Below are 12260 nucleotides of genomic sequence, written 5' to 3' on the forward strand. Positions count from 1 at the left end.
ACTGGTCCAGCCTTTTTGGAAAACAATATGGACAGTCCTTCAAAAACTAGAAATTGAGCTTCCATATGACCCTGCAATACCACTTCTGGAGATATCCTGAGGCTGCAGAAAAGCACAGTATAAATGACATCTGTACCTATATGTTCATTGCAGCACTGTTCACAATAGCCAAAATCTGGAAACAACCCAAGGGCCCAAGAACAGATGATTGGTTTAAAAAAAATTTTGGTACATCTACACAATGGAATACTATGCAGTATTAGGAGAGATGAAGTCATGAAATTTGCTTACACGTGGAAAAACATGGAGAGTATCATGCTATGTGAAATGAGTCTGAAAGAGAATGACATATATAGAAGGACTGCACTCATTTATGGAGTATAAAATAACATAACACAAGACTGACTCCCAAGGACAGTAGATAGAAGGGTCAGGAAGGTTGCTCCATAGTTGAAAGCCCGCCTCATGGGTGGGCAGGGAGAGGACAGCTGGAATAGAGAAGGACTCACTAAGAAAATGATAGTTGGAGGAATCAGTCGGGATGGGAGAAGTAGGTAAAGGACCAGCCATAATGACCTCTCAGTATCTCCACTGCAAACAATAATGCCCAAAAGTAGAGAGAGTATGGGGAATATTGTCTGCCATGGAGGCGGGGGGGGGGGGGGAAAGGGGAGGGGTATACTGGGGGTATTGGTGGTGAGGAATGTGCACTGGTGGAGAGATGGGTGTTTGATCATTGTGTGATTGTAATTCAGACATGAAAGCTTGTAACTATATCTCACGAAGGATCAATAACTTTTTTTAAAAAAATGACATGCACACCATTATTTATTGCAGCACTGTGCACTAAGATATGGAAGGAACCTAAGTGCCCAGCAGCAGATGGACCAGAAGATGTGGTATAAATACACAGTGGAATATTGTGGAGCTGCAAGGATGACAAAATCATACAATTCGATGCAACTTAGATGGAACTAGAGGACATCACGTAAGTGAAGTAAGCCAGAAGAAGAACAGATACATGATATCACTTATCTATGGTACATAGAATAACTGGATGGGAAAATGAAAGGCATTGAGAAGGGGGTAATTCAATCACCCTTGACTGTAGAATACAGGAAGGAGAAAAATGGAGAAGGAAAGAAATTGAGGTGGGTAGCAAGAAGAAGCAGAGGGAAGCAGCAGGGGCAGAGGTCAAGGGCCTCGGGCACATTGATGGTGCAGAGGAGTTGTTCAGCTCTATATACAAACTGCAGAGTCAACAATGAAAGCAGGAGATCCAAACTACAACAACCAAACTTAAAAATGCACCTGCCAAGGGGAGACAGGATGGCTGTTAAGTATGTGTGTGTTGGGGGAAGGGGTGAGGGTGGGGAGCAATGGTGGAGAAAAGTTACCTCATGAATGGTGGGACTGGTGCTGGAATACAGAATGCCTAAAACTCAACTAGGAATAACTTTGAATAATTTTATAAATCACCATGTCTCCATAAAAATATAAATATTCAAAAACCCATGCTATGTTGTTTTGAACAATGTTTTACAGTTTTCAAGTCACTTTTATAGTTCTTATCTCATCTCACTCTTGCAAGAGGCCCGTGTGGTAGAGGACTGGCAATTACCCACACTTTGTAGATTCATTTCAGTGATTCCTGGAGATCATTCCGTTAGCAAATGATGAGGCAGGAAGTGGGGTCTAATGACTCCCAGTCCAGATCCTTCTCTGAGGTAAGAGCTGCAAATACTTTTACTAGAAACAGGCTCTGGCCCAGCGGGAGATCAACAGGAGAAAGTCAGGCGTGTAGATAGCACTTTCAAGTACAACTCATCAGACACAGTCTGAGCAAAGGAATTTGAATGATTGTAAAGTCAATGCTTCGGTACGGTATCAATATCTGTCTAGAGACTTTAATGGATGGAACAGGACCCCTTTATTTCACAAATGTGTAAACTAAGTCCCAGAGGAATGAGGCGACCAGCCTCAGTGGCAGTTGGGACCTAGCCTCTAGACTTTGGACCAGAGCACATAAGCCCTTGACTCCATACCAGCAGCCTCTGGCCCTTAACTTCATTACTGTCCCTGTCTTTGATTAAGACTGTATGTCCAAAGGACTGAAGAGGGGTGGAAAGGGAGTTATGGTCTTGCTCTTAGACCTTATTCTAGTCGAAGGTACTGCTAAACTTCCCAAACAAGCACCAGATAGGAAATGGTGCCTTGTGGTCCTACTAGCACAAAACTATAATGTGGGTACTCAAGATCCCAGGAGGGCAAGAACCATCACCCTCCACTGCGCACTATTGGGGTATACAATGTGACACACCATCCTATTCTGTGTGATATAGGCATTTGGACAACCATTCGCTGTGTGTCACTGAGGCCAGACTCTTACGGTAAGCTGAACCGTGCTGCCTCCACATCCTCATCCTGAAGCCTATGAATGTGAGCTTCAGTTGGCAAAAGGGACTTTGCAGATGTCTGTTACGGATCTCAAAACTGGGAAGAGTACCCTGGATGATGTGAGGGGGGACTTTCGAAGGGGATAGGCAGAAAAGAATTAAAGGCGGAGGTGAGAGGCCAGAAGCAAGAGGCTGGAGGGCTGGGAAGAAAGCTGGGAGTGGTGGCAGACTCTGAAAGCTGGAAAAAGGAGGCAAACAAATTCTTGGAAACCTCCAGTAGGAACACAGCCCTGAGGATATCTTGACTTCCAGACCATAAAGGATATATTTGGGCTGCTTGGAGCCACTAAACTTGTGGTGGTACAGCACTTGGAGGAAATGAAAACGCTTATTACAAAACCAGAGAATCAAGTCTTAGCTCCACATCCAGTAACATGGACTCTGTGATTTGTGGAGATGGGGTAGTGGGGGACAAAAGAGCCAAACACTGAAAAATCACAAGGGCCTGTGGGAAAAACTCAGACTGACCATACACTAGCCACATTATCTCATATTAGAGTGAAAGAGTTTGTCTTGGTTGTGTGAGACTGTGGGCATTATCTTCCCCCACAGACTTCAAGTTTTCTCTCCTCAAGGCTACGTCCATAATATGCCTTCTCTGGGAGGGCAACTGTGGATAGGCCCAATCCCACCTGGGCACATCTGTGCCTCTAGACTAGACCCCAGTCCCATGAGACCATCTAGGAATTGTTGAACATGCTGGGATCCTTCATGTCTCTGAGTCTCCCCCCATCAAAGCCAGCTTTATTGAGGAATGGCCACTTCAAAGAGAAGTTGAATCTTTCCCCTAGTCCTTGCTCTTCCCCTCCTCATTTTCCCACACCTAGAGACACCCTCTTAACAAAGTTCCGGACATTTCATCTTATCAATGTCTAGCGGCTCTCGTCCCCAACTCCATCCCTCCAGCATGAGCCATGAGGGTAAGGAGATATTCTTGCTGTCTGTATCACCCTGCCATCCCCATTCATGTCAAGTACCATCTGTCCCAGCACTGTCACCTGAAAAAAAATCATCCATCTATCTATCACAAAGCCACCTGATAGATTCATACATAGCCTGATCCCCACTGCACTCATTTCTAACATTTATTCCCAGGCTGTTTCCTCCTAGCAAAACTTCCCACTCCCTTCTTTGTCTAGCATTTCTGTGGTGTTCTACACACAACTTGGCTTTTGCAAATATGCAAAGAAAACCAGCTGTGTTAAAATGAAACCAAAACACAAAAAGGTATGCCCAAGCCCTCTCCATGAATTAAGCCCTATGATCCTTTAAAAACAAATGGCTTTGGGGAAAAGCTGTGTGCGGCCAGCCGCTGATTGCAATGAGCTGGTATTTCCGCTGACTTTATGGTTGATGGTGGAGAAGGTCTCAGTGTTATTATATAAAACTAAAACCTCTGGGGGTAAATAATGGAGAGCATTCACTTTTTCAACAATTTATCAAGTTCTACTTATAACAAATGTTATCTTTAAGTTTGAAAAAGGCCTTCTAGAAATGCAAGATCTGAGAGGACTATGGCTATACAGACAGGCTTAAACACAGGTTCTCTTGCCTTCCTTCTCTGTGACCTTCAAGTGAACAATTTCTTTATGACTCTCAAAAGAGCTGCCCTTCCATGGGATAGACAGAGACTAACCCGCTAGACTGTGGGCAAGATGAGCTCCAACACTGCACAGGAAGCACCAGTCTGCAGGCAGAAGGCACTCGCCACCAGAGTGACTGCAGGAGAGGCCACACTCGCAAAGAAAAGCACTTAGCACCCGTTACCAGGTCATGGCCACTACAGAGAGCAGGTTGACTGTCAGCCCTGAGAGGGGAAATGAAGCCAAGTGGACAGGACACAAGGCAAGTGAAGAAAAGGGCAGAGCATCCCCAAGAGCCAGGAGCTGCCTCGTTCAGGGCCCAGTTCTTCACTGCCATGCAGTCTGTAGAGTGCTACAGCTTGCAGTCGCCAGGTCATCTCCAGGGCTGGAGAAGAGACTAAAACCAAAGACCAATATTTAAAATAAATAAATAAATAAATAAATAAATAAAACCATCAGGACTGAGAAGTGATGACAAATTGCTCCTGAGGTGAGTGTCTGCACAGCCAGGTCCAGAGAGACAGCCATCCCTGAGTTCCCCGTGGGGAAGATGTGCCAAGCCCACCCTCTGTAACCTCTGACACCGGAAAGATATGATCCCCACCTGAAGTAAGAGCACTTCTCCAAGCAAAGTTTTCATTTTCCGGGCTCCAAAAAGATAGCCTCCAGGAGAGGAAAGTTCTTGATTTGGCAGTGCCAGCTGGTGAGGAAGGGGTCCTAATCTAAAAATATCTCTGAATTCAAGGCATCTGCCATGCATTCTCAGATGCCAGCTGGTTCACATGTGCAATGTTAGGGATGGTGGCTGAGCAGGCGGATGTGCAGAAGTGCACTGGGAAGGAAATCTTCCCTGGCAGTGGGATCCCTGGAACCAGAGGGCTGGAGAGCCACCAAAAGTCATGCTAACAGAGCAGTGGGTGCTGTTCCCACAGCCCCTGGCTGTGCAAGCCAAATTAGACTAGCCACCAGGCACTCCCAACAGGCTTCTCGAAGATATGTGCTGGACTTTCTGGAAAACAATAAGGACAGCCCTTCAAAACCTAGAAATTGAGCTTCCATATGACCCTGCAATACCACTTCTGGGAATATATCCTGAGGATGCAAAAAAGCATAGTAGAAATGACATCTGTACCTATATATTCATTGCAGCACTGTTCACAACAGCCAAAATCTAGAAACAATCCGAGTGCCCTACAACAGATGACTGATTAAAGAAACTTTGGTACATCTGTACAATGGAATACTATGTAGTGTTAGGAGAGATGAAGTCATGAAATTTGCTTATAAATGGATAGACATGGAGAGTATCATGCTAAGTGAAATGAGTCAGAGAGGGACAGACATAGAAGGACTGCACTCATTTGTGGAGTGTAGAGTAGCATCACATGAGGCTGATACCCAAGGACAGTAGATTCAAGATCCAGGAGCATTTCCCCATGGCTGGAAGACTGCTTCATGAGCAGAGAGAAGGAAGATGGAATAGAGAATGGATCACTAAGAAAATGATGGCTGGAGGAACCAGTTGTGATGGGAGATGCATGCCGAAAGTAGATAATGGACCAAACATGATGACTTCTCAGTGTCTGTGTTGCAAGTTATAATGCCCAAAAGGAGAGAGAGAGTATGGGGAATATTGTCTGCATGGAGGCAGGGGGAGGGTGGGAAAGGGGGGTTATACCCAGGATATTGGTGGTGGGGAATGTGCACTGGTGAAGGGATGAGTGTTTGATCATTGTGAGATTGTAACCCACACATAAAAGCTTGTAACTATCTCACGGTGATTCAATAAAATTAAAAGAAAAAAAAAGATATGTGCTGGAGTCTGGTGGCAGGGATCTCTGGATGAGACTTTTACTAGACAGACATTGGGATGAGAAGAAAACATCTGGGTTTGGGACTATAAAAGGGACAGAAAAGTGGCTCCTTCCAGCTTCTTCCTGTCTGCAAGTATCCATTCCCAAAGACTGAGAGAGAGGCTCTTTCTTACTGAGGAATATCTTCCATTTCACAGATTTGGGCAGATGTTACAGGACTCACCTAATGCCCTTCCCTATACACCCCCAATCTCCATAACCTCACAGTCAAGGGTATTCAGTGACCAGGCTCAGCTGCATGCCATAAGAGAATCTGTTAGCCAAGACCTGCTGGCAGACTCTCCTAAGTCCAATACTCTGGTTAACTCTTGGGGGGAAGTTAACTCCTTTGTGGGGGCTTTTCTAAGCAGACTGCATCAAGAATAGGCAAAGGCTGGGGTGCACAGGTCCTGAAGTCCAGGCTACTTCCCCCCTGAGTCCTATCCTCCTGCCCTCAGTTCCTGCAGCTGTCTTCCTAGATGGCCCCTGTTCTTCACCTGATTCTTTCTGGAAAACCTGAGTTCTACCTGCCTGGAGGGCTAATAAATGAATGCCCATCATTTTAAATCCAATAAAGGGAGTATCAATTACAATATGTGAAGCAACTACTAGGGGTCAGGCATAATGTTTTATTTAGTTAAAATAAAACAACCCCATGGGAGAAGTATGATTATTACTCACATCTGGTTCAAAGACTCAGAACTAAAGTAACTTTTTCCAAGCTCGAGACCCTGGGGAAATCTAGAATAAACAGTGATATTATTTCTCAGGCTCTCAAAGAGTGTGATTTGTAGCACTCGTGTGTGCAAAAATGTAAGTGTGTGCGTGGTGTACATCTTTAAGGACATGAAGGTTGACTGTGGATGCAAAGAACCTTAAGAAGATACAGTACTGAGTGAAGTTGGTCAGGATAAAAAGGACAGATACAGAATGATCCCTCTCAGCTGTTAGTCCTAAAGGTACACAGTGAGCTATAACAAAGATCCGTAGGCAATATAACAGGGGGACTGATCCACCCAGTTGAGCTGGAGGGGGGATGAGAAGGAGGGGAGCTGGGTCCTTGGGGAAAAGATATAGGTACACTGGTGATGGATGTGGTGTGGAATAGTTTGTTCATAACAAACCATTGTTAATAGTGTTATAAGCCATAGATTTTAAAGTGTTTAAAAAAGAAGATTACTGATAAACTCCAGCTATGCTAACTCTACGTGTTCATCAAGGTAGAGTTCAAGTACTCCCTGCTCTGTGTAGTCTTCCCTGACTGTTCACTCCCACAGGTGTTCCCCGTTTTCCTAAAATCTGGAGACCTCTGCTGTTTTCTAGCACATGAAATACTGCCACGCATCTGCCACCCCAGGACAGGCCCCAAGGGAGTGGGATGGTGGCTTCTAATTTTTACAAATTTCTGGGGCTGGAGCAATAGTACAACAGGTAAGGTGTTTCCCTTGTACTGACAGACCAGGTTCAATCTCTTGTACCCCATATGATCCCCCAAGAGTAATTTCTGAGTTCAGAGCCAGAAGTTACCCCTGAGCATCTCCAGGTGTGTCCTAAAAACAAAACAAACAAAAACCAAAACCAAAAAATGATTTTTTTAAAATAAATTTTCTTGGTACCTAGAATAAGATGCAAACATTCCCCTGGCTGAGAGAAATATGAGTTCATGTGAAGCCTTGATTTCCAAATCCCTCTGACTTTTCACAATGCAGCTTGAGATGTCCAACCTCCCAGAAGCTTTTCTGACCACAACCTACTGGTAGCGAGCAGGCTCACTTCTGAAAGTGCTTACAGGAGTCAGCGAACCGAACCTTTGTGCTAGATTCCAACAGGCCTACTCTGAATTCCAATTCTGAAGCAGGTGGTGTCCAAGCACACCGTGGAGGCTTCAGTTTCTATCCTTTGTGATGTGAGTGAATGCGGCAGTGAGCTGCCACTCTGCATTTAATCCACACATAGGACATGCCACTCTCAACACATTTCTGACATCCCCTACCACCTGTGTGAGAAGCATTCACACACATCTCTCTGAACCGTCTTGAGAGTTTAGCAGAATAATTTTCAATGAAGCTACCTCACAGATCTATAGAACAGAATCCTAACTGGACCAGGCAGATTGTGGGAAGGAGGCCGGCTTAGCTGTCAACGAGCCTCCTAGCACACTGTTAGTGATTCTGATAAGAGTTCACTAAATTCGGAAATTCTGCCAGATTATTTTCCATCCCAGATTTCTATCCATCAAATCTTGATTTTCCAAAGACACAGGTTCCAAAGACATACTTTCAGAGCAGAGTAGTGGTTCTCAATCTTGCTTGGACTGGAATGATATGAATGTCTGCAAACAGTCCCAATTCCGAGATTCTGACCTTGAATTGGGATATAGCCAGCACATCAAGACTTCTGAATGATGGAGAGAAGTTGCACAGTAATTTGATGAACAGCATAGGTTCAAATCACTACTCCATTTGGAGCTCCATTCCAGCATTCCTGAATGCCTCTGGCACTTCCACCTGAGCAGCTAGGATTCTGGCTGTAACAAACTGAGCCTCCAACTAAGAACAATTTTATAGAAATGATTCTATGGTTCTGGAGCGATAACACAGTGGGTAGGGTGTTCGCCTTGCACGCGGCCAACCTGAGTTCAATTCCTCTGTCCCTCTTGGAGAGCCCAGCAAGCTACCGAGAGTATCTCGCCTGCACAGCAGAGCCTGGCAAGCTACCCGTGGTGGTTTCAATATGCCAAAAACAGTAACAACAAGTCTCACAATGGAGACATTACTGGTGTCCACTCAAGCAAATTGATGAGCAATGGGATGACAGTGATACCGTGATTCTATGATTTACAAAAAAAAAAAAAAAAAGTGTTTGCAAATAGTCCCTCTAGCCTGTCAGTAAGAGTGTGAAAGCTCAACAACTTGGTTTTTATTTCGCTTTTGTGTCCAGCCCAGGATCTCATTAGTGGTAGAGGCTTGATAAATGATTTTGGAAGACAAATCATTTCTTTTGCTGTTGTTGTTATCTGGATTCCATTAACTTTTCAGTTGACTAGAACAACAACCTAGCAGTTTCTTAAGCAGCAAAGCCTCACAGCCTTCGTCTGTCTCCAGCCTCCAACCTGAGCCAGAGAATCAAGCAGACAGCCATCGCTGACATTTCTTCTGGGGTCACATACACTCTGGATGTTCCTAACGACTGAAAAACATAAGCAAGTGTGATTTTCATCAGCCAGGAAGAGTGTGACATTTGTCAGCAGCAGCAGCAGCCTCCAGGGCTCATATTTGGATCATTTTGTCTGCAACTGTCAGATTGAAAGAGCATGATGAAAAATGTGTAGGGACTTTGTAGTAAACACTAATTGGCTCCTTGTCAATATGTTGGAAGAATAACAACAACAACAAATAATCTTCAGGTTGCCAAAACACACAAACCAGAATCCCTGCAGCTTAGGCAGGTGGCCTCTCATGGCCTATTCCCCGGGCAGCTCCTGGAGTTTTCAACCATAGCCCTTGAGAGACCCCTGTGAAGGATGGAGGTCAGTGGGGGAGGGTTCCATGGCTTTAGGACTCGGGCACTTACCACTTGAACCTCCAACTCCTCCTGGCCCTTCCCTCCTCTGCTTTTCCCTCTCCTCCCCAAAGTCCTCACTGCTGTGACTGCCTGTGTGTGTGTCGGTCCTAACTCTTCACACAGCAGCTTTGTGGCCTGGGGAAAAGCTGACCCATTTCTCTGGGCTCCCACTACCTTGTTTCCAAGATGAGGGTGTTCCCATGTGCCCCGCAGTTCTATGAGCATAAACGATAAGACCTGGGCTTACTCCAGGGCAGGCCTTCAGGAGCCTCTGCTATGATAAATCTGCCACCGGTCAGAGTTTCAGCACCACATCATGTGTCTTTCCTTTTCACGTTTTGTCAGTTTGCTGTCCAAACTCACTGGACAGCCAGCGTGAGAAGGGACGTACCTTTTTTCCTGATGTTTTGCCCTACCTGAGGCGAACACTCGGGAGCCGGCGGAGGGTTCATAGTAGCCACAGATGTTTATGGGGGTACTGAGACCACAGAAGGAAAGTCACTAACATGGGTAATGTGGTCTGAAAAGACCCCTCCCCTCATTCTTTTCTCCCACCCGGCTCCCTCCTGGACCCCTGGTGGTTTTCAGAGTCCAGCTGTTAGAACTGTGGCTATTTGCCCTCATTATCGATATGCAGCTTATGGGTGAATCCATTCCTTTCCCTTACCAGAGACACAGAGAGAGAGAGAGAGAGAGAGAGAGAGAGAGAGAGAGAGAGAGAGAGAGAGAGAGAGAGAGGGGGGGGGGGAGGGGGAGAGAGAGAGGGGGGGGAGAGGGGGAGAGAGACAGAGACAGAGAGAGAGGAAAGAGAGAGAGAGAGAGAGAGAGAGAGAGAGAGAGAGAGAGAATATGCATTCTCAGAAGCGTTCCACTTTGAAGATAGTTCAGAACCACAGCCCACAGCGGAGCGGGAGTAACCTCAAGGCCTTCAATGGCTGTAAAATAAATCAAAGCATCAAAGAAACTGGTGGAGCCAAGAATTCCTCCCCACCCAGCAGAGGCAGCTCGGGGAGCGCGGGGCACGTGCGCGGGAGAGCGGGTCGGGGACAGGGACAGGGAGGGTCTGTACCTTCTGTCCGCCGCAGGTTCGCGGCCCCGCGCCTGGGCGGAGTGCCGGCTGCCCCGCAGCCCAGGGCCCTGGCGGCGGCCGGCCCGGGCCGGGGCGCGGGGCTCCTCGCGGCTGCGGTGCAGCGGCACAGACGTGCGCAGCGCCGACACCACGTGGCCGCCCGCGAAGACGGGCGAGGGCGCGGCGGGGGCCCCGTGGCGCGCGCGGTACGAGCCGGGCAGGCAGGGCCGAGTCTGCTCCATCACGCCGCCGCTGCAGCTGCGCGAGCAGGCGGACCAGGGGCCCCAGGCGCCCCACACGCCCGGGGCCGCCCCGCCGTCCTCCAGCGCGTCCTCCGCCGCCTCCGTCCGCTGCGGGACCTGCGGAGACAGAGGTGGGTTAGGGGACCGGAACACCGTCTCCCACTGCGCCCTCGAAGCGTCATCCGTGGGGCAGGACAAGATGCATATAAAGCAGCGGCGTTATAGTCTTCATACCGAGCGTCATTATTTCGTTTTCCTCGTTCTTGTCTGATAGTTTTGGTTTGGGGGCCACACTCGCAGCGATGCTCAGGGAGGTGACTCCTGGCTCTGCACTCAGGAATTACTGCTGGTGGGGCCCAGGGGACCACACGGGGTGCCGGGGATCGAACCCGGTGGGTCGGGTGCAAGGCAAGAGTCCTGCCCACCGTACTATCTCTCTAACCTCAAATGTATTTTTTCTAATAGAGGAAAGGACAATCCACCAAAGCCTTGGGGTCTGGGTGCATGGCTTGGAGACCTCCCTGGTGGACGTCCCCACCGCCTCCTTGGGCTACCGTGCAGAATCCATCCTCCACCCCCAACCTGTTCCTGGAGCAGCTCCTGTTAGCACAAGCCCAGGTTCTGGACGCCCCAAATCAGGGTCCCTGCTGCTCCTCCCACCGTACCTTGGCGTGACCTTTATGCATCCAGTGGGGTTCCCAAGAGTTGTGCGGTAACTTTAGCAGGACAAGAGAGAACTAGAGCAACCGCAGATAAACAAGTATCTAACTGGGGTGTGAAGGTGTCAGAAGGTCAATCTAGGGGAGCCATACTCAGAAGCCAAAGGGGGAGAGAGATCAGTGGTCAGAGGTTATGTGAGGTAAAAATCTGTTGGACCAGACAGAGTGAGGGAGGGAGGCTCTGGGTGACGGCTGGTGGCCCTGGTGAGGGGGCAGAGTTTCTTCCTCAGATATATGGCACAAAACACTCAGAATAAACCTTTGGCGGGGGGGGGGGGTTGTTTGTTTTATGGTTGTTTTTTGGTTTTTTGGCATATTTGATATGCCAAAAACAGTAACAACAAATCTCAGAATGGAAACATTACTGGTTCCTGCTCGAGCGAATCGATGAACAATGGGAGGACAGTGCTACAGTGCTACCTAAATTGTTTTATAGATTCAATGCAATCCCCATCCAAATACAATGAAATTCTTTAAGGACTTACCTACTTCCCTGAAGAAAGGCCAATATACACATGAAAAAGTGCTCATCATCACTTATTATCAGAAAAATCCAAATCAAGATGACAATGAGATATCATCTCACACCAGTGAGAATGGCATACATCAAAATAAAAGCTGAAAACACTGTTGGTAGGGATGTGATGAAAAAGGAATCCTTAACTGCTGGTGGGAATATTGTCTGTTTCAATGCCTATGGAAAAGCCGTATGAATATTTCTCAGAAAAGTAAGAACAGTGCTGCCATATGGTCCAGCATTTCCATTTATTGGTA

General features: G+C 47.1%; 1 protein-coding gene across 1 annotated transcript in view; it reads right to left on the reverse strand.

The window, feature by feature from the left end:
- The window catches only part of THSD4 (thrombospondin type 1 domain containing 4), a 627447-nt gene that overhangs the window by 517906 nt on the left and 97281 nt on the right, over positions 1-12260 (reverse strand). Inside the window, 1 exon segment of the mRNA XM_055132044.1 lies at positions 10526-10884. Within this exon segment, the coding sequence (XP_054988019.1) occupies positions 10526-10884 (359 nt within the window).

Source organism: Sorex araneus, chromosome 3, assembly GCF_027595985.1.
Source record: "Sorex araneus isolate mSorAra2 chromosome 3, mSorAra2.pri, whole genome shotgun sequence".
NCBI lineage: Eukaryota > Metazoa > Chordata > Mammalia > Eulipotyphla > Soricidae > Sorex > Sorex araneus.